Source organism: Astyanax mexicanus, chromosome 16 (genome assembly GCF_023375975.1).
Source record: "Astyanax mexicanus isolate ESR-SI-001 chromosome 16, AstMex3_surface, whole genome shotgun sequence".
Lineage (NCBI taxonomy): Eukaryota > Metazoa > Chordata > Actinopteri > Characiformes > Acestrorhamphidae > Astyanax > Astyanax mexicanus.
The window spans coordinates 24,211,897-24,234,972 of record NC_064423.1 but is presented as its reverse complement, the minus strand read 5'-3'; the positions used below and the strand labels follow the sequence as shown (position 1 = coordinate 24,234,972).

The following is a 23,076-nucleotide window of genomic DNA, read 5'->3' as shown; positions in this document are numbered from 1 at the left end:
TGTTAGCAAAAATAGTTGCATCCAGAAGGAAGTGACAATGCTATTGCAATGCTATTCAGAAGGAAGTATAAACGATTACATTTTTAGACATAGAGCTCTGGAAAAAATTAAGAGACCACTTTAGTTTCTAAAAAGGTTTTTTCTGATTTTGCTATTTATAGATATATGTTCAAGTAAAATTAACATTGTTGTTTTATTCTATAAACTACAAACAACTTTTTCCCAAATTACAAATAAAAATATTGTCATTTCGAGCATTTATTTGCAGAAAATGAAAAATGGCTCAAATAAATGCAGAGCTTTCAGACCTCAAATAATGCAAAGAAAACAAGTTCCTATTCATAAAGGTGGAATAGCCCTGTTTTTTATCACAGTTTTTATCTATCAAGCCATGTTCTCCTTCACCAGTCTTACACACTGATTTTGGATAACTTTATGCCTAGTGCAAAAAATTCAAGCAGTTCAGCTTGGTTTGATGGCTTGTGATCATTCATCTTACTCTTTATTTTCTTCCAGAGATACATGGTCTATTAATTTTTCCCAGAGCTGTATATGGATATTTATAGAGCTACACGAAGTCACAAGTGTGTACTGCATGTTTAAAACAACATGCCAGAAGTTGTATAGGATCCTGCAACAATCCATCCAATTCAGGTTGAATATTTTTGAAGATTTTGCAGCAGGAGGGAAGTTGTGATAACTTATCAAATAGTCTCCCACACATTTTCAACCAGGGATAGGTCTAGCTATCTGAGTCTTTAAGGCAAGCTCTTGAGAAGACAGCAGTATGTGGATAATCATTGTCCTCTATGAAAAGACAGGCAAAATGAAAGGCACTGGTTGTAAATTCTTTTCAACATTAAGTTGGGCTGTCAAAGGGCCTGTAATAAAGACTGTACTGTACTAAAATGGACCTTCAGGACAGGTGATGTGTGAGAACAAACCATTGATTTTGATGTTGACCATGGTGCTTCCAAATATGGATTTACTGTCAGTCTCCACCAAGACAAGAGTCTCAGTGACAGTCTGGCGTGACTACATAAAAATGAACTCCTGTCAGGTGTCTCCATCTGGATGCAAGTATATATTTTTTTGACAATTAGTTTACATTAACTTTATTGAATCATCTGATTTAGTATTATTATGCACTGATTTATTAAACAAGATCTTGGATTACATATTATAAATAAATCAAGCGTCCCATATAGGGCATTTTAATGATGTTTTAATAATAATAGTGAGGTAAAATCACCATTTTTACTCTTACTCTAATATTATTCTTTTACAGCATGAAATAACTCACTAACTCTCAGTACTAACATATTAACAGTATTATGCGAATCCTTTCTCTTTTTGACATGGATCGATGCCTCATATTCTTAGGTCTGTTGTGACGCCACAAGGGAATGAGCTCAATATTAGGCAGGAGGTGTTAATGTTATGGCTGATTGGTGTATAAGACAGCACTACAGCAAAGTTATATGAAGATAAAAGTAGTGTAGATAATAAGTATTATTATTATTGTTGAAGTCCTTTATTTTCTCATTGTGTTTCCGCAGCTCTTTTTCATAAGTGTGCTTTTATTCAAAGCACAGGACTCAAGCGTTACATACTCAAGCGTTTATGGAAATATCTGGAATGGTTCTTGACAGTCATCTCCTTCCTCTCATCCACAAGACTGCTGCAGATCCTGAGAGCTACTCCCTAAGCTGCGGAAATAATCTCCCAACAAGTTCCATAACCACTGGCAGGGGAAAACTACAACTCCCACAGTGCTTTGCTAAATGTCAGACCATATTAGTGTCTATCAGTGTCCCTTAAGCCTCAGTGGGCAATAAATGGAGTCTGCAAAAAAAGAAAAAGAAAAAAGAAAACAAGCTCTGATATGCACTTATGTTTCCTTTACAGCTACAACGTGCCCCTTGTGGATGGATTTTTTTTTTTATAACAAGCTTTTTTTAAAGCCAAATAACCACTGCAAGCAGATTCTGCAGCTCCATCGTCATTACACGTCGGCAGAAATGATCCTACCTTTGCTGTTTCCGTCAGGGCCTCTTAGCACAGTGCACTCCTCTATGACTCCGTAGGGCTCAAACAGACGATACACGTCCTCCTCCGTTTGTTGTTTGTTTAGCATCCCCACAAACAGCTTCCTGTCTTCTGAAACAAAGAACACGCGCAGTATAAAACACTATTCTCTTCGCCTCCCACCTTCCCAGTAACATAACAAGCCCATAATAAGCCCCCACCCCCAAACACTGCCCCAAATCTGGACGGCAGCCACTATGTGAAAACAGGGACTGTGCTTTTTTTTTTTTTTTTTTTAATCTGGCCCATTTAGCTTGTGGAGTGGAGTCGCAGCAGTCATTGTTCCCCATGCCAAGTCCGTTCATTTTAATTTGGCCAATAATTGGGTTCAACCCCTCTTTTGAAAACTGTGGGCAGGCCTGAGGTGCTCAGGCTGCACTGCTGTACAGAGAACCCTGAGGCAAAGGCCAGCAGCAAGTTACTGAGAGCCAGTAACCAAGCAGTCAAAACACACATACAGAGCAGAGCTTTCACTACTGCTGACCTTGAATTTTAGAGAGCACATTCAGTTCTCAAACCCTTTGTCCTAAAAGTGTGCTGAAGTTCTAGTGAATGAGAATTTTAACTGTTTTTTTTCAGTGTTTGGTAAGGTTATACGTTATTTTACAGTTTTTTATTTAAGTATGAGAAGTGAAACTTCTAATAGATTGTAAAATATATTAGTACCATGACGAGGGTCTTATTATCTCAATTGAAAAAAAGGAATTATTCTGCCTTAAAAAATATATCAATGGCATAAAATTTTAGGCTAAAGATGTTCTTGCTGTTTGGCCACACGTTTGCACAGAACCAACTTCATCATGCATGTAATAGTTTACATACACGACACTGCATACATACATTGTGGATGTATAGTTAACAGCTAGTATATATAGTTGTGTAACACTACATAAAGAATGATACTGCAAATAGGATCCAATAAAGACAAGAATTGGCATACAGCCAACAATAACAGCATTTGCTGTGCTGGAACTGTAAGTAATTATACCATTACTTACACATTTACTCATACAGTATTTAGCAGGCTGAAGACCCTCCACAAGTAGAAGATCTTTGTGTACACATGCTTTTTGTTAGCACCATTGAGAGGGAGGAAACTGGCATGAATCCATAGCAGCAGGATCTGTTAGATAACTGTTAATATTACTTTTAGCAGCAATCCTATGGATGTAATGTATGAGAAATTAAGCATTTAAAAGACAAACTTGTAAATAAACTAGCACCATGACTAAGATCTTTTTAGGTTAAATGAAAAGGAAATTAGTCTGCCTTAAAAAAAAGAAGATATTTCTGCTGTCCATATTCATAGGATTGGTGATAAACAAAAATTCAATGATGCAAACACCCACCCATAAATGAGACACATTATAGCAGTGTAAATACATCCATCTTTAAAACTCCTCCAAGTCCAACCAAAACACTGCTAACATTTACTGTGCACAATCTCATATTATGTCCCACACAGCAAGTGGATTTTAGTCTTTTCAAAGATTCTATTGACAACCAGCTGTGTAAATAAGGGTCTAAGTAACATAATACAGACAGAAGATCACAAAAACTGCATCTAATTACTGAGGTAAAAAATAGGGAGTCGCCCATTCCCGTCTCCTATACTCTACCCTCCCAATCATTTACACATTTAATTACACAAAAAATACAAGATCCTAGGCCTAACAAATTGGTTGCCACTGCAGTGTATGATCCAATCAGTAACATTTAATAATAATAGATGAGACAATCCAAAACATCCAAATCCAAAGCATGCTCACAGGTAGTCACCTTATTTTATCAGGGTTTCACTAAACTAAGCCCTCAACACTCTGCAGGTCTTAGCAGTGAGAAAAAGTAGAGTTTAACAGGATTTTACTCACAAACTCAACACCAACAATTTTCAAAAGGTTATTAACAGTTTTTGGAAGATCTGAATATGTCATATGGGTACTTGTGGGTAAATCTCACCTGAACTAGCACAGTGTGATCCTGCTATTAGAAAGGAAATCGCTACCTTTTACAGATTATTTATTCACTGAAAAGTACTCCAAAAAAAAAATATATATATATATATATATATAAAAAAAACACCCACTGAAGCATTCTTAAATTAACTGAAAGTTCCTCCTCAATGGCACGGCTCCAAAGAACACTTTTTGGCACCTTCACAAGCACAGAGGCATGCCAGTGCCAGTCATCCCATTCTGCCTCTGGGCACATGGAACTATAGGCTTATTGATATTCCTGTGGTGCTGTGACTCTTCATAACCCATAATGCACCTCTGGAATAATCCTGAGTGTTGGCGCTGTGTCTGGGGACGGGCCGGCCCTCGCGCGGTCTCTTTATTGTTTGTGGCAGGATCAGAGGGTACGTATCAAAATAGAGACGATGCATTGTGACATCTGTCACGGTGCATTGGGAAGCATTTATCTGCAAAAAAACAGACCCTGAACTGGAAGATAAAAGGCCAAGGCGGTCCATCCCCGAGCCTGGAGGGGACGTCACCATCTGAAGGTGGGCCGCTGCCGCTCTTGGTTCAAATCCAAACCCAACGCTCGGCCCCCTCCATACGTCCCCACGTGTCTTCCTCTCACATAGGCACACATCTGGCCTCCAGCTCTGCTGTCTGAGTGCGACGTCGGCCATGCCTGGCTTAATGCATGCAGCTGACCTATATGAATCTCGTGCAGCATGTGCAGCGCCATGATATTTATGCCACAAGCACATTCTCCGCACTACGCTTTAAAATATGATGCTGCGGACGTCCCCGCTCTGAAAGATGGCCTCGCCGGGATATCACCTCCAGCTGAATGGAATAATATTTACGGCATGAGGTGGGAGAACTAGAGATGCACAGCCTACCGAAGCTACTTACTAGTGGGAATAAAAACAGAGGAAGAATTCAGTAAATGGATATAATAAAACACTTTTTGAGATAAACTGGCATCAAAATGGACAAATTTTGCCACAGTAACAAATGAAATAAAGCCTTACATTATATAATTTCAAAAACATTTTTTAGGTTCTAATGAGGTAGATGCAGTAAGTGAATTAATTAATAAATGTGCAAAACTGTTGTGTAGATCAATTTTGATTGTATTTACTATTATGGCTAATCAGAACTAGAAGCTTCAGTGCTATTTCTAAAAGGAAACTCAAATGCTTCATATCCTTCACACATCCTTCTCTATTGCAGGTGCTGTTTTGTTTCCCTCCAACCAGAGGTTTGGCACCACCCCTGTTTTTTATGTACAGCAGGATCTGCGAGGGTCTAGATGTTGCAGACCTGGGCCAACGATGGGGCCTACGCCAAAGTCTGTAACTTTACATCAATTGTAATCTATCTTATCGTTAATACTATCTAAATTAAAGTTGCTATTAAAGGTTGACTTGTGGATTTGTTCAGGTGAGAATGTGGAATTACAAAGAGCATAAGGAAGAGGCCTGTTAATACAGGTTAAATGTACATAATTTGCTAAATGAAAATCTGTGCTTTTGATCATTTTGTTTTGTCCATTCATAAAATATTGCAATACAATACATACTATAATACAATGATTATATAGAACAAACCAACCAGACCACTGTTTTTTTAGAATGAATATATTAGATGACACCATTATTTAGAATAATAAAAAAAGCAATTACCAAACTAAGTTTTGGGTAGATGACTGGAAATACTGGACATTCATCCAGTATATATTGCACAAAAGTATTAAGAGAACATTAGGCCATGTAAAGGTTATCAAAAAAAACTTGTTTCAAGGCACTGGTACAAATATTTGTCTTTAGTTCATGCAGTAACTGTCAGTGAGAACTTTTGAATTCATCAAGTGAAATATGTGTGGTACACTATGTGGCATCTCCAATTTAAAGTAGTTAAAATTTGGCCTTGGGTTGAGTCAGAAAACTTCCGCAATACCAGACACCTGGTATAGAACCTTAACCTTAGTATCTAAAAAATACTTTTGCAGCTCTTTTATTCTTTTAAATAAGCACTGAAATATTTGTGAAAAAAACACATTTTTCCTTCATTGAATCATCCAATGTCCCCACAGCATCAAAAGTGGTCATTTGAACCCTGCAAAGAGCTTAATATACAGCACACATACACTCACACACACTTCCCTCTCTTTCTGGCTTACTCCAGTATGAACAAATCAGCACGTTGGAAGAGCCCCATTTGGTGCTAAAGTAAACGTTGCTAAAGCATTTCAGGGCAAAACAGCCGGTGCTGCAAAATCTGTGTAATGAAGTTTAGGGGAGAAAGTAAACATTATATAACGGATCGTTCTCAGTTGTGGTGTGTTTAACGGAGCACAGTTTAATTAAATTACTGTTAGAATTGGTTAGAACTTAAAGCAAGACCTCGGCTTCTTGTGTAATCTGTGGGACACACTGTGTGCATGGTGAGTCCTGAGATGCACCGTCTTAAATCCAGAGGCCAGAAGTGTTCCCAGTTCAAAACATGTACAACACAGGCTTTGATGGAGTGCTTTTGTTCCCCAGCTCCGGTGCCACTAAGGTGCTCTTCATTTTCATCTTGTTTCTAATTGATTAGAGCTCTGTGCATTTGCATACCTTCCTCCCTAGTGTCCTTGATACTGGGCACAGCCCCGCCAGCTGTGCCGCTGCATCCAAAAATTACACCCATCAAGCTTCATCAACTTCACCTGCTACGATGAGTTCTGTTTAATACATTGCAAATTAAGCGGCGGGAATGATAAGCAGGCAGTATGATACTGTAGGTGGTTAAACGTCTCTGGGAATTTAAGGTGTTACGAAAATGGAGTGACCTCCATTCTTGTTTGTTTACTTTTAGAAGTGATGATTTTCATTTCATTAGCTGCTTGGAAATGAGCTCCAATCATGAGGCTACAGCTCGGTGGGACTACTGCATATGGGATGCGTAGATACAGGTTTAATTTAGGAAGTTCTTTGCGCTTAAGTACAACTTTAATGGATTTCACCTTCACTTTCTGGTTCTTTCCTGATGCTTAAGACCAGTTTTTGCTGGTAGCTGGGTTTACATGGTGTAAGCATAAAGGCCTTTGGTGGTCTTGAAAATGGTGGTTGAAAATATGGTGGTGAAAAAAATTGCCTGATTGTGGACCACCCTGATCATGCAGGTCAAAAAACTTTTAAATTTTTGTCAAAAAACTTTTTTTTAATGGTCTCATAGTCCTGGCACTCAAGGTCCCCCAGGTGGTCCAGAATTTCCCAGCTGATGTCCACATTCGTACAATAGGTTCCTTGGAGCACTGGTTCTCAAGGTCTTGACTGAAGGTCAATAATTTTGCTTTGTCGTAACACCTAGAGATATATGGGCCACATTGGGGACCATGTGTATGACCCTGTGGACCAATTTGTGATCCACAGTCACAAAAAAAGGTTCTTCAACAGCAGTGGTACCCAACCCTAGTCCAAGAGGACACTGCACCTTTAGTGCTTTTCATGCTCTCAAAATACTTGATCCATTTATTGTTGCTACTCTGAGCCTGGAATGCCGTCTAAAGTGTAATGTAATTCTGGTAAAGCAGACTAAACAATGCTTGAGAGAACTGTGTAACAATGCATTATACAAGCTAAGTATTTCTGTTATTTCTTTGATTATTTTAAACAGACTCTTTCCACATGTTACTTTTATTTTAAATGATGGTTCAGAAATGCATGCATGCAAACTATTCTTTCTGACTGTAGGGAAATACAAAAGCAAAGAGAAAAGTCCAAATAAAAACTAAATTAAAGATGAATTATGTGTTTCGCAGCTGTGTTCTCATAAAAATGGATCCTGATGCATTTCTAATCATGAAACAGGTGTTTGGTGACAATATTGCTTATTGAATGCATAGATGCATGAACTATGTACTAAGATCGATGTGGTTAAGTACAACTTTAATGGATTATCACACTATGTAGCTCTGGTGAAGCGGACAGGACATCATTTGCAAGAAATGCATAATGCTTCACGATCCACGTCATTCACCAATCTGCTTCTTCTTCTTGAAATTATGGTTAAAGTATGTATCTCTCAGCTTGTCCAGAAATGCATGTAGGCAAAGCATGAACTACACTTTCTGACTGTAGTGGTAGCCAAGGAATACTCATAATTAAGTATCAATTCTCGCCATAGACTGTATATAAAGATGGACGCCGTGTCGCCGTTCCCATTCATTCAATGAAAATGAAGCCAAAATCTTCCTCCATTTTGGCGATTCAGAGACCAGAGTCTGCGCAGTAGAGACCAGAGGAGGGAGAAAGGCTGTGGAGAGACCGCCTACTCATTTAAATAACCCCGCCCCTGAGGGCTGCCTCGCGGTCACAGACTGCAGAGCGGGGCGGAGCGGAGCTGACGGTCTGTTATTGGTCCCGCCCATAAGCAGCCCTTTTACCATAACCACACCTTTTCTGAATAGAGCCGAATAAAGTTTTAAAAACCAAATTCTGTGGGGATATAAAAATTTGACAATATAAGCAGAGGTTACACTAGCAGTTGCATTTAAATAATGGAGGTAGAATTACAGTATATTAGAAAAAAACGTGATTGAAAGTTGTCTGTTTTGCCATTGAAACCTATGAGGATGGGTGGAGTTACACAGCTTTCTGCAGCCGAACAGCAGGGGGCGCCCGACCTGTGGTGGCTTCACTTTTAAGAGACGATGCTCTGTCCAGCTATATACAGTCAATGATTCTCGCATAATGCTACTTTAAATTTGCTTTTAAGTCCAAACAAAAGTTTCAGGATTGTAGGGTTCATGAAGTTTGTCAGGGGAAGTTTTAACCTTCAGATTTTTTTTTTAATGATAATCATATAATAATACGTACCTTTGCTATTTGAAATTGGACAAATCCCCCCAAAAAACATGAATGCCACAATCTGGTTACACATTTTTACTATTATTCTGAAAGCAGGCACTACATAGTTTGCAGCTGCACAATGTCATACTGTATCTGTGGCAAAAGCACAACAAGAGCAAGGGCAAGTGCAGCTGAAAGAGTGTGCCTAGCTCTTCACAGGCCTGTCCAAGCCCTTAGGCCTATTAAAACCTCACACTGCACAGAGCTCCATCACATGAGCACGCATGAACAATCAGACAGTAGGGGTGATGGTAATTAACCTACAGTGAAGCTGCTAGATCTTAATCCAATTTATTACAAGAAAAGATCTTGTAGTGGTGCAAGATTTAATGAAGTACACCAATCCTCTATGACCTCATTGTTTTTGTTTCAGTCTCTTTTTTCGTGTATAATGTTCAGTGTACTGTGCTCGTATGATGTTGTTTCGTAAATGACTTTTAATCCCCACCTCCTCTCTCTCTCTCTTTCTATCACTGAAGGCCACATTTTACTGTTGTTGTGTTGGCACAGTCTGTGAGGTACCAGGAGTGTATCTCATCAAGGCTTTGGCAAAACAGGTTAATCTACCTCTGAAGTTTGGCACATTCCATCAAACAGAAGGGCATCAAAATTTGATCAAGAGAAAAGTCCCATTGCTTATTTCAGTGAGCCAAACGGACAGCAAAAAAAAAAAAAAAAAAAGCATGTGGGAACCTCGCAGAGCTGGCCTAAAGCCATGTTGCGTTAATGGATCTGTATATTTGCACTGCCAAATCACAGCCATATTCCCTGTCAGCGCTGGGGCTACTTTTAAGGACGAACGGGGACTGTTCATTGCTAATGGCCAAGTTTCATCATCGTTCTATTGAGATGTACTTTTCACAAACAGTCACCAACCAGCAGGGCCTTGATATGAATACCACAACACATCCATCACTAAGGAGTCCGCTGGGAAGCGTAAGTCCAAATGGCGTTTTACACACAAGCACACACACCCAAACACACGCACGCATAAACAGGCACCTGAACAATGGGACAAGTGAAGCACCTCTACCTCACACTTTTATTAGGTATATTTATGCTCCCTTACCTTTTATTTGCAAACAAAGTACAATTTACCTTATTATTTATCATTTTTATACTAGTTTGTGAAAAAAAATGATATAAAAATGACAGAAAAATCTATGGTGTCTTCAATATAGTTGCTTTGGCATCTTATCAAACATATAAATGAGAGATTAGCTAGCTACTGTACCAACATGCTAATGCTGCACAACCTTTCCAAAGGTATCTAACGGAATAGTTAGCTAGGGAAGGTTAAAAACTGCTCTATACAGCATTTAAAAGGATATTACTCTAATAAATGTTTTTACTACTGAATAACTCAGTTATGGTACAGGGAAGCTGTCTAGCTAACAGCTAGTGGTTGGTAGCTGTTTGCAATGTGTTTAGATCCTTAGATTGTATATCCTTACAGGTTAAATGCTGTCAAAGAAAGCTAATCTTAGTGGCTATCTTAACAACACTTCCAGGCAGATTCTATACTGGATATTGAAGTATGGAGAGAGTAAGGGGTTAAATGTAAAACTAGTAGCCAAACTAATTCTTTACTTACAGCATCACATCAATGTCAAAAATCTGTGTGTTTTAATATTTTGTTTGTGCAAATTTACTTCTTGCGAGTGCAAATGTGAAACTAGCAAGCAGTTTGGTTCTAGGATTAGAGTTACCGCCCCCAGTGAATGCTATTGGCTGATATCTCCAGGGTTTGTGACAGACCGCCTACTACCAACAGCCAGAGGTGGGCGAGAAAGAAGGACAGCAGAATAGTTAGCTAGCTAGCTATGCTAAAATCCCCAACAACCGGCTCTCCGGAGCTGTTTTCCCAGAATGCTCCATGGAACGTGCCACTCACTCCAGACTGTAAGAGTTAATGTCTTTACACCGCTTCCCTCTACAATAATATTTCAAGCGATGATACAAACAGTATAACATCAGCCAAACTAATAATTACCTCTCATCACTGACGCTCGGTGAAAAATAACACAAATATCAATAGATAGTTAGTCAGTGAGGGCAGTTTGGAAAATTATCCAACAGCATTTGTTGTGTTATGAACCTTGTTTTGCTGGTAACCGGTTTTAACCAGAAACTACATGATATACATAAGGTAACACTTTCTTTCGCACTCTGACTGGATAGAAATGTGTACCTTTAGCTAAACCTGAAGGAAAACAACTGCAAAATGACACTTTACAGAACTCAGTAACCCTCCACCACCACCAACCCCAAACTTTCCTTTCTTTACTCTTCCACTTCCACACGGAATCAGGTGTCCCCACACACACACACACACACACACACAAACACACACACACACAAACGAATCTGCCAAACGCTTCACCCAAAGCTCACTGCTCTGTGCTAGTACCCAGGCTGTAGCAACTATTGCATCATCTTACACCAAGCATTGGACAGGGAGTACGCATCACTTGAAGACCACTCTCAGCAAGCGGCTGACACATTTCCCACACTGTTCACTCCAGCGGAGTTTAAAAAAAAATCATGGCCCATGCTATTCTCTTTATACTCTGAAAGAGATATGTCAACTCTTTCACATTGCAATCAGACGGTAGAGGTGAACAGAACAGAAAAAAAAGGAGAAAGTCGGAGTATTGAAAGGCTTTAATTCTCCAGAGTTTCTTCTAGTTATCCAATGGCAGTCCACTCCCTGCTGCCCGAGGGATCACCGGGAGCTGGAAGCAGTGCTGAAGCTACAGGGCCAGCAAGCTAAGCAATAGCTTGGGGTGGGAATGAACGCCAAGCTACAAATGTTGCTCAGAATTAATGGATGAATCCTCACTGGCGCTGTTGTACAGCCAGTGCTTCTGTCCGGGTCCCTGTCCACATGTACCTAGACCTTTTTTGTCCGGGTGTTGGCTCATTATTTTGTCATTTTGAAAAAGCTTTTCGAAAAAAGAGAATTTTGAAAACTAGTGTTGCTGTGTGGGCAGGTAAAATTTAACTTTATTAAAGTGTTGACATTTCAATGCATGCATATGTATGGCTGAGTACTAGATTTCAGATTTTGACCAACGAATAAATATACATACTGTTCATATACAAATATATAATGCTCTAATTAGATTTAAAATCTGGAATTGTACGAGTCATACAGTACACTACATCGGGAGCAGTAGGGAGTAATATGGGATTAAGCCTCTCTGTTTTCTTCCTTTTTTGTGGTGTGTTTCTTTTATAAGATACCGTCAGCACATACACTGCATACTGTCTTTCAGCTTTTGGTTTAGTAGTATTATTTAACTTAATAATTTAACTATTTTCCCACTATAAGGCGCATCTAAAATTTAAAACGTAAATGTAAAACTTAATTTTCCCAAAAATCAACAGTGCGTCTTATAATCCAGTTTGTCCTAGTGAGGTATTAAGGAGCAGTAGAGCCAATCCACTGAAGTACAGCGTTATAAAGACGTTTCTGTGAAGTTTTTCTCCAACAATAAGGCTGAAGCAGTATTAGCATTAGCTGCTAATCGCAGCGCTAGCTCTGTCGTCTGTCGTCATTCAGAGGGGAGTATATTGGACTGTAGCCTGCATGTTTACTGTGTTAAATCAAGCTTTGTTGGACGAATTGGAAGCTGATAGCACCCTGGCTTACTAGAACAATCATTGTTCCATGGCTAGAACTGCTGCTAATTATGCTTAAATACTGGAAATCTAAGCTTACTGTAAGTAAATGGAAGTGCTTTACTTACACAAATAACAGTTTTCAGAACAGAAATCTGTGTAGACTAACACTCGTTTGACTTGATTTATGATTATTTTTATTACACTTTTGTTTACTTAGGCGCTTCCCCCAGCTTCCAACATGACGACAACTTTGTTCCTAACTATTGTGGCTTAAAATGTGTCTTATAACACCTTATGTATGTGCCTTGTGTATGAAAATAGACCAGAATATAGACGTTCATTAATAGTTGCCTTATAATACGGTGCACCTTATATTTTAAGGCATTGTACACGCCTTAAAAATCATTAATAATCAGTTATAACAAATATGTAGAAAGGGCAACAATGTAGATGGCTGTGGGTTCACTATTTGGCAAACCACAGGTCATTGTTGCCCTTTCTACAAATGTGTTATAACTGATTATTAATACTTTTTAAGGCATTTACAACCTAATTAGTAACCATTAATAAACTATATGTAAACCATTTATAAACCCTTTATAAAGGTACTCTTATTTTAAAGTGGTAGCCATTTTTCTTATAGCATCTTCCCTCAAGAGCATCAAATGAATCCACTCCACAGAACTCTGTGATGTCTGTGAGAAGCTAATAGAAGGGTTGAAGGGTTTACTCAGGTTCTCCAAACGTCTAAAAACTGCCACTGGCTGGAAGCAGTGAAGAGATATTTACGCACCACTGACTGGTCACAGCCTCAGCTCCACACACCAGCAGCGCTGCAGCACGTCACCCTCAGAGGGAGGCGCGGGACAAACAGAATGGAACAAGAAATGGACTAAAACATTTTATCTTCGCCATATACTTCACTGCAAATTTACACTCAACATGATAACTAAGGTGAAATATTACCCGCCGCCCGCTGCCAGCTTCAACGTATTACTGTGCGGCCCATAAATCTCACAATTGCCGCACAACGTCTACGCGAGCTCTATATAAACATTTACAATATTGCAGTACTATTTATATTGTCTGCCTTCATAATGCCATTGGCCGACCTCTTCCGTATCGGCTATGCCATTTTTTTTTCTCCATCTACTACTGCTGTTTCTATTACTCTGCGTGTGCAGCGCTTTTTCCCTATGTTTTACAGTAATGTTCCATACGTTTGGTCAACATTAGATCTCATCTGTCACCTTAGAACTGCATCTGTTACCTAATTATTTCCCTGTCAGTTCACTGGTACTGATTTATGAATCAGCTGTTGGACCTCCATCTATATCCCAGAGCACAAAGTGTGCCTCGATGCGGCTGCAGTGTGAACCTATAATGTAATACATTTGAAACCTATCTGAAAGGCTTTACCAAAACAGTATTCGTTTTTTTTTACAGGTTGTGAAGAGTTGTTGACAATCCTAGACAAGTATTTAAGTAACATTTTAAGCTTACACAGTTTACAATATATATTTATAGGTGGCAAGAATGTACTAATAGCATATACAGCATAAATAATGGCGCACATGAACTGAAATAAACTGTGAATATTTTAAATGCTTCCATTACTTTTACCACAACATACAATTCATGGGACAAACAAAAAAGTAAAATTCATATGTTCATTTAAAAACGGTCCACACATGTGACTTCTTGTAGTAGATATTGTAGGGTCCTATTTCAGCCATATATAGGCAACAGCACAGCTTAATTTAGGCTGTGTCAGTGTGTCTTTACTATTGTAGCAACGAGGAAAGTATGCCTTTTTGTTCTAGATGTAAGTAGCTCCTCCCTTTCAATTATGCATTGCATTGTGGGATAATGGTGTCTAGTAACTATATTCAAAACTGACTGGTTCTGAGCATTATATATCTTATATATTATACTATCATACTTCATATTCACAAACTTGTTAGTATTACTAATTAGTATGCAATTAGTGAGTTCCTGACTGATTATATGAAGCACCAGAGACCTAAAGAGCTTCACACCAAGAGAAGGAGCTGGTAGAACACAAGAAGCTCTAGAAGGTTCCTGAAATGTATTGTAATTAATGACCAAATAAAACAACCTCAAACCACCTCAGAAAGCACATGATTAGGATGATTTGTGATGATATAACAATTAGGCATGATATATGAGGCGTGTGTTGATTTACAGTAGGCATACAGTTAGCCCAATGCCACAATGCTAACATGGCCACATTTCCAATGTTAGCTACATTAGCCTTCCAGCCTCAATGGAAAACTACATTTGAGTTAGGCTGATTGAGCACAATTGATTTTTAGCTTGAACTACTCCTTTAAGGCGACAGTCAGGAGAGGCTGGGACTGGAACAGCTGTAAGGAGCTAGCGTTGTACACGGGGGGGGAAGAGTGAGGCGAGACAAAGGCTGGAGGCCGAGATGAAAGCGCAGAGGCCTGTGGTAAGAGAGTTGTCAGGAAGGAAAGCAGGCCTGTAGGCTATATGTTAGGAAATTGTTTCTCTTTCAGCGTGTGGGAGAGAGCTGGCTTGTTGGCAGATCTTAAGAACGGCGTATAAAAGCGGTTCAAAGGGCAGTCAACATGTCACCCACTCACTCGAGCCTTCCGGAGAAGAGCCGCGGGCTAGATAGAGAGTTAGCGAGCGCGAGAAAGAGAGAAAGAGAGAGTGAGAGAGTGAGGAAACGACGCACTTCACCACGCTGTAGCCTTGCCGAGACCTTGGCGAAGGTGGGATTGCATATGCGCCGGCCGCATTATGCAGGAGACCTCAAGCCTCGCGGATGCATTCCTTAATCCATATTCATTCAGTAATCTGGCAGTGTGTTGGCGCGCCGCTCCGTCCTGTATCTTTACTCTGAAAACTGCAGTGTTAACATTTATGCGTGGGAAAACGCTGGATAAGGTAAAGCCGTAAATACATAAATAAATACATAAGCCCAGAAAAAGCGTGTCCAATATTTCTGTAATTTCATAATAGCTCGGGTTGAGTTGTCTCATACTGTATAAGGGAGCCTGAAATGAAAGTGTGCTGCAAACTGATAAACCTTGAACTCCGCACCTTCTTTCTCTACAACTCCCCTCCAGGTTCACACCGCCCATCAGTCTGCGGCTGCAAAATAGGGTCTTACAGTAATATTGCAGGTTCAGGGAGATGCCAATCATTCTGACAAATACGCAGCCTCGCTTTCCATATGGTCCGTATAATGCAGAATTACACTGCGCAACTCAGCAAGAAAGTAACTAACTTGGCTAACTTTCACTGCAGATACAGCGCGCTGTCGCTCCGACAGAGATCATCCCACTTCTCTCTTTGTTCTAGAAACTTCACCATGGACGTCTTCACTGCGGAATTTTCTTTTCTTTTATGGTGGCATTCATTTTTATCACGTTGCCTGTTTTATCTTCTCTCTGTTCTGCTTAGTGTATATTCTTTTCTTGCGTTCTCTCAGTACATTTGGTCTCCTTTCTGAGCAGACATGTTTACATACATGTTGAATTGTATTTTTAATAGCGTGTCATCTCTGTAAAACAAAAACCTTGTATCACCATTTTTGATCTAATTGAAATCAGATGGTGTTCTTTACATTGAGACATATTGCATTATGATTTTATCAATAGTAAAGCTCTAAAAAACATTATACACTGACTATTGAAAGTTTGATAGCATTGTGATATGTTACAATAGGTTTATAGTAATTATCTAAAGGGCCCACCAATAGCTATGTAGTTACACATTAACAATCATGTAATAACCATTGGTAAAATATGCATTGTTACAGATTTATTACAGTTGTACAGGTGATGTAATGACGTGTGTATTAAGGTCAGTAAGACCATAATTAAACCTGAATACTGATTAGAATGCAAAAACAATCACAGCCCTAATTACATGCAAATTTAAAGTTGTTGGAGAAATTTAAATGTATACAAAACGTATTCCACACACACATTTTTACACATACAAACACACGCAATATGATTGCTCACACACAAGATCTAACTCTAGATCCAGTCCTATGCCTCTTGGCATGTCAATTTAGTTTAAAGAACTAAGCTTGGTTCCAGATTTCTCATGGACACCACAACCATCTTAACTGATGCTGTGTAGCTGCCATTTCATTCATACAAGGTTTTGGCATGAGAATAATAATACACTGAACCATGTGACAGGTATGTAGCAGCTGTGTGCCTTGAATGGAACCTAATTAGCTCAGACAAGAATAGCATGTTCAGAAACATTAAATGGTAACTACTGCTGCTAAAGTTGTTTACAGTAGAGATGGATTTTCTGTGATCTGGGCCCTTGAAGGTAACTAATGAATTCTCGTAAGTATACACCTGTCTACACACACACACACACAACACACACATGCATGCACATCAAGCCCTGAAGGGCCTGTCTGCTTTCTCTATCCGACGGGGGGCTTTAGCTAGGGAGAGAAAAGCTTCCTTCCTGGTGCTGCAGGCTTGCCTTTCCCCTAATGCTTATTAAAAATGGATTAGAGAGAGAGAGAGAGAGAGAAAGAGAGAGAGAGAGAGAGACTCATTCCCTCCCTATCCCAGGCTTCATCTGTGAGCTTTGACAGGCCCATTTGTTTTCATTTACAGGATGTTTTGCTCGATATCTAATGAAATACTGTAACTATCTATATATCGACCGGGCCATCAGCCGTGATGGCCGTAATTGGTCATCGGCTGTCATTTCACTCTGCATCTTCCACCATTCCGCCACCCATGTTTGTTTGATTACATTTGAGTTGTCACAACAGAGGCGAGCGCTTCTCTAATATGCATTCACTCTAGCCTGGGCCTGAAAATGGTCCCATATCCATTATAAACCTACATAAAAATACATCTTCAGGCCAATCGCTTCTACAGGACGTTATGCAATGCTGTTTCACCCTGAATATGTTTAGCTTGTATCAGTGGAACAGCAGGAGATGGAACATTAACTTAAAAGAACTCAAAAATATTAAAACAGAATTATTTTTTTCATTTTAAACACATGGACATTTGATCTTCATTTGAACAGTATATTGTTGGCATTAAGATCATTAAATGGCACTAATATATATTATACACCATGACGTGCAGCCTCGGTCTGTCCCAGCTGGCGCACATTGGACCAGCGTAAAGAGCTTCAGCCTTCACTCGAGAGATACGCTGATGGTGAGAGGAAGGCTGAGGCAACACAAACCCAAACACAAAAGAGACACTAATGTTCAGCGAGTAGAGCCGCACTGGGCTGTTACTATGTTTCTTTAAGTTTGTTTTGGGTGTTGATGGAGGCCATTTTTCCTAAGCAATGTACGTTTTGAGTTCATTTACTCCCTGTGTCTGTGTCTCTCTGTGCTTCTGCAAAATGGGGCAGGCCTACAGTCACAATATATGTAAGTGCATTTTGTAAGTGCAAATAAAATGGACGATATCATGATTATTAAAATGATTGAGGTCATGCTAATTTATAGAACGATACGTTGATAATGTAGTTAATATGACAGGCCTAGATGAAGGTTATATAATAAACAAATACAATCATATGTAGTTTAAATATTTCTGTGATTCTGCAGTAAAGATAGAGGGTTGATAGAATGTCCAATAACTTCCCACACAGTTTGATGTCCCAAGGCAAGCTCTTGGGAATCAGTAGTATGTGGACAAGCATTGTCCTGCTGGAATAGCACATTGGAATATGCATCTAGAAAAGGTAGGGCCAATGGTTGCAGGACCTCGTAAAAATAACTTTGGGCTCTTGATATAATTTTGGGCTATTAATTTGCCTGAAATGAAGAACAAAGTGATCGGGCATTGTATAAAATCACACCTCACATCATAACACCAGGCCTTCTGGATGTGTGATTACAAGTAAGTGGAATTTTGTTTTACATGAAATTTAATAGCGTAACAATTAATAATGAATCGAGACTGTTATGTTAGAGTTTTGGGGTTTTGGAAATGGCCCACTTTCTAGCTCTGTGTTTATTGAGACAGGTTTTCTTTTAAAGATTGTCTGTGATGTTCAGGGTATGTGTCCTCCCTCTACTGAACTCTCATTTTACAACTACTGTTTGTCAAGATAAATACAGTTTATATACAGCCATTTTACGATTACTGTAATATCACTCTGCTTGCATCATTGTTCAGGCATGTGGAATCAGTTTGTTAGTTAGTGTTGCAGAGTTACATCCGAGTTTTTAATCCTTTAGAAATGAAATTTGTACAGCTCTCTAATCAGCCTAACAGGCCTCAGACTTCCAGGCTCAAATACACCTCACCTGAAATAAGCACAGCCTGAGTGTCGTTACGGATAACCCTGGATAAGTAAATGATGAAATGGTGAGGAAATTCGAGGGAAAAGTGAAGTATTTCATCATACGGGGAGGATGATATTTGATATTTGTCCTGCGCATAATTTTTCATCTGATTTCCCCCCCCCCCCCAACACACACTTGATCTTTCTCTCTAAGGATGACTCTCAGGGGTCCTTTTTTTCCTTATTGAGGCTGTCCTTGAGCATTGGAGGGAATTTTCACTTAAGTCTAATATCCAACATGGCTGTCCTTTCGCTTCCTCTTAAAGCTGGCTAAATAGAGGAGAAAAACTCCCTCTCGCGCCTCATTTTATATTCCCTCGAGCCGCTGAAGGAAAGGTTATATATCATCAGTAGAATGGGATGGATTTAAAAACGCTAAAGCTCTCCAGAAATACAAACATTTATGGAGAAAGGCTGCACACCTGAACGGCGCCTTTACAATAAGCTATTACCGGGAGAGTGTGTGTGTGTGTGTGTGTGTGTGTGTGAGAGAGAGCGTGAGTGAGTGAGTGAGTGAGTGAGTATGTGTAGGTGTGTGTCTGCTGTTTGCTCAGTAATGGCTGGAGGAAAGTTTTAATCTTGGCGGCGCTCCGTCAGCGCTTCATTAAAAATCGTCCCTTTTCAGCAGCCCAAGCAATATGATTGACAGCGAGCGGGACTGGGGGCGTCCCGCATTTCAAATATCAATTGGCGGCGTCAGCGTTGCCAGGTAACATGAGGGATTATCTGAAATTAGTTTAGTCAGTTCATAATTTCAAAGGGCAGTCACTCCACTACTGATTAGTTATTGTACACACTTGTCAATTAAAGCTCCCTGGAGAGCCCCACAGCTCAGAAGGCTATTCTGCCATAAACCACAAAGAGTATGAGAGAGAGATAGAGAGAGAGAGAGAGAGAGAGAAAGGTATGGGCATAATGGAACAGAGTTAATATTCTAAGTCACATTTAATTCCATTTATTAAAAGATGATAGACTATAGAAGAACACAACAAACAGTAAAGATGCTTAAAAATAATTACATCTAATATATAATATATATATAATATATATAATAAAATACATACCCCTATATTGTATATATCTGTATTGCAGACATCACTATAAAGAAGCATAAAGAATCATTAAAATATATAGTAGATGAACTGTGCTATAATGAACCTCTACACAGGGTAAAAGGTGTTTGATATGTGCTTTTTAACAAGTCTAAAATGCTATAGTTGATTAGTTTTTGTAGCCTTGCCTCCATATGCAAGTGTTCTTTCACTTCTGGTCTCGGGTAAGTGAGTTTGCATTGTGTCACAGAAACTTCAAGACCTTCAAGTCCTGTAAAGTAATGTTGTGGCATTCTCTTGAGTGTCAAACTGATTTGGTGGAACATGGCCAAGATCCAGCGGTTCTACATTGGAAAGGAGATGGCTGGCTAATTAATGTTGACAACGACTAACGGTGACCAGGAGTTGGTCGACATTACACCTATGAAGGACTTTCACATAGGTAATGAGGTCACAGTAGCAGATCTTAAGGATTTAAAAACTGTCTTTGTTGGATTAATACTATTAGAACTTATTGCTAGCATTGCTCTTTATCCAATGGAGAAGCAGCTAAGAGTTTATTTTTTTTTTAGGGAGCAAGTAATGATAGATAAGAGAAGATAAGACAAAAGGATAGCTTTAGCTTTTAGCCTAGTTCCACTGTGTTCTATTAAACATTTTGCCATCAGAAATCTTAAGAGTGGTCGTGTGGCAGTAAAGGTTTTACAGGCCATAGACATAGTAAATCCATCACCAAGCCCATAACATTACATCACTGAAGCTGCTTCATTATTATATTAATCCCTGATCATTACTTACGGTTCTTAATTAAAGTGATGCCACATCTGGCAATATATTGATCGTATTCTCCCAATTATTTCACTCAGTCTTGATCACAGCAGACAATATGGATTTTCTATGCTGCTCAAAAAAAAACCCTTCAGTTTTCAAGTGTTTGCATCATTCAGAATAAGAGTCACATGTGCAGGGAGTGTTCTTGTCGTGCCAACTGGCCTCAACTAATTTCACTGACCACTGAGGGTTTGAAGATAGAAAGTGTGTTTTTCCAGGACTTGGGATGGAACTGCTGCACTTACACATGCTATGAGGAAACCTAAGTGCAATCAGAACACTGTGGTTAATCTTCACCCACATGCAAATGTGTTGTTTTTCTGAAAGCACCATTGTATGTAATTTGCTGAAGAGATGTGAGAAGAATGCTTTATTTTACACATTTACATATTATGGAATGAACTACATTTGAATGAGGAAATTCCCAACGCTCCTACTCCACCCACATAACTCAATCATACACTAAAATGTATACATTTGTTATCTAATTTGTTAACAAGAGCGTGATGAAGCTACAACCAAATACAATCAAACATCATCCCACTGACCTTGACTCAAATATTTTATTCTTATATCTTCCTATCCTACAATACTAATATATTAACACCTTCCTAAAACAGTTCTTATGGATATCTAAAAAAATAATCAAGGGTTTAAGAGGATAGTTAACATACAGCCGAGCAGCAGAACCAACAAGAATCAATCCTAATTCAACATTCTGAAAATACTGAAGGAACAGCCACAAACTGTAGAGCATTATTAGCTGGCTTTTTGGACTTAGATATTTTACTGACTAAAATGCTAAGTCACATTTTATTTTAGTCTCAAGCCCTATCCGGGCAGGATTAGTTTCTCAGGGGGACGCCTGAGAAAAATATTACACACTTCGTCGTTATTACACACTGACATAGGGTTTAGTAGCTCCTCCATTTCCACTCGCTGTGGTGTTTACGTGAATCTCTGTGGAAACACGCACCCAAAGTGAAGTTACAGTGCCTGGCAGTGGACAAATAGCTATTTTATTAAACGTGAGGTGACGAAGCTCAGAGATGTGCGTCCAGATGGGAATACATTTTCGGAGGACCACTGAGTTAATCGAAAAACTGTAGGTAACTGTGCCTGTAACACATACATGGTCATTCCGGACGGGAATATAATCACAGAGGACACCCCATAAAAGAGAAATTACCCCAGGACCCCCTGAGAAACTAATTCCATCCAGATAGGGCAATAAATTAGCTTAAGTCCCACTCTTGACATAGGCCATTATCCTTAAAGGGGTATATATGAATTTAGCCCAGGTCGCCATGCAGCATTATAAAAAAAACGATTTCTGGTGCTCACAAAATAAAAACATTATCACACATTGGAGGGAAAATTATGTTTGGAATACATACGATATCTGTCCTTAAATCCGATTGGCTGAGTCACGTCTGAATCACTATTTAATGACAATTCAATGTGCACACATCACCACGTACTTCAGTGGCATTTTGCACTATGAATGTAAGCATTAGTGTATTCAATCATATTACACGTGTTCATGTTTATATAAAACTGTACATTAAATACAAAGGTTAATATAAACCAATACGCCTCTTTTTTTTATCTCGAGAATTGAACAGTTTTGGTTATTGCTCATCACTACATTCCTGCCACTGCTATAGAGCACCACAGAGCTACCATAGATATTTTTAACATTAATGTACAGTATGCGCAGAGTGAGCTTTTTAAAAAGAAATATATGATGTGAAAAATCTCCAGCCCTGCCCTTTCAAAGACAGTCCACTCGTCCACTCATCCACACCCCCCACCGAACGTTCACTCTGCAGGCCAGCTATCCATTTGAATGAATATGAGCAATGAGCTGTTCTTTCAGATTTCTCTCTCCTCCACTGTAGAAGCCCTGGAGTTCCCATGAGGCCGAGAGAGAAGAAGGAGGCTTCCATAGAGGCATAATGATGTGCTCTAAAACGGCGGGGGGTTGGATGGTGGGTGGGGGTGAACGTAACCTTTCGCATCAGAGGACGGCGTTATTAAAGCAGGCAAAGTCAGCGCAGTCGTTTAAGTGTGTCCTGATGCTAACTGCTACTGCCATTAGTTCCTCTGCCTGTCTGCTGAAATGCTGGAAGTGTTGAGGGTTTAGGGGGGGAGGAGAAGGGGAGGGGGCGGAGGAGGAGAGGGTGGGGGGAAAAAATAAATGCCACCAGAACAAGAAATAATGGAGCCCTGTTTCCTACTATTTCCAATTCAATTTCCAGCCAGTGACCTGAGGTAAGGAGG

At 39.4% G+C, this 23,076-nt stretch overlaps 1 protein-coding gene across 13 annotated transcripts in view; it reads right to left on the bottom strand.

Annotated features, from left to right (window-relative positions):
• The window catches only part of celf5a (cugbp, Elav-like family member 5a), a 308,854-nt gene that overhangs the window by 61,087 nt on the left and 224,691 nt on the right, over window positions 1-23,076 (bottom strand). For 10 of the 13 annotated variants that reach the window (XM_049465288.1, XM_049465285.1, XM_049465287.1 and 7 more), the window contains one exon: window positions 2,032-2,160. In XM_049465288.1, coding sequence (XP_049321245.1) covers window positions 2,032-2,160 — 129 coding nt within the window. The remainder of the gene's footprint in view (window positions 1-2,031; window positions 2,161-23,076) is intronic. The other 3 variants (XM_049465283.1, XM_049465278.1, XM_049465289.1) reach the window with 1 other exon arrangement.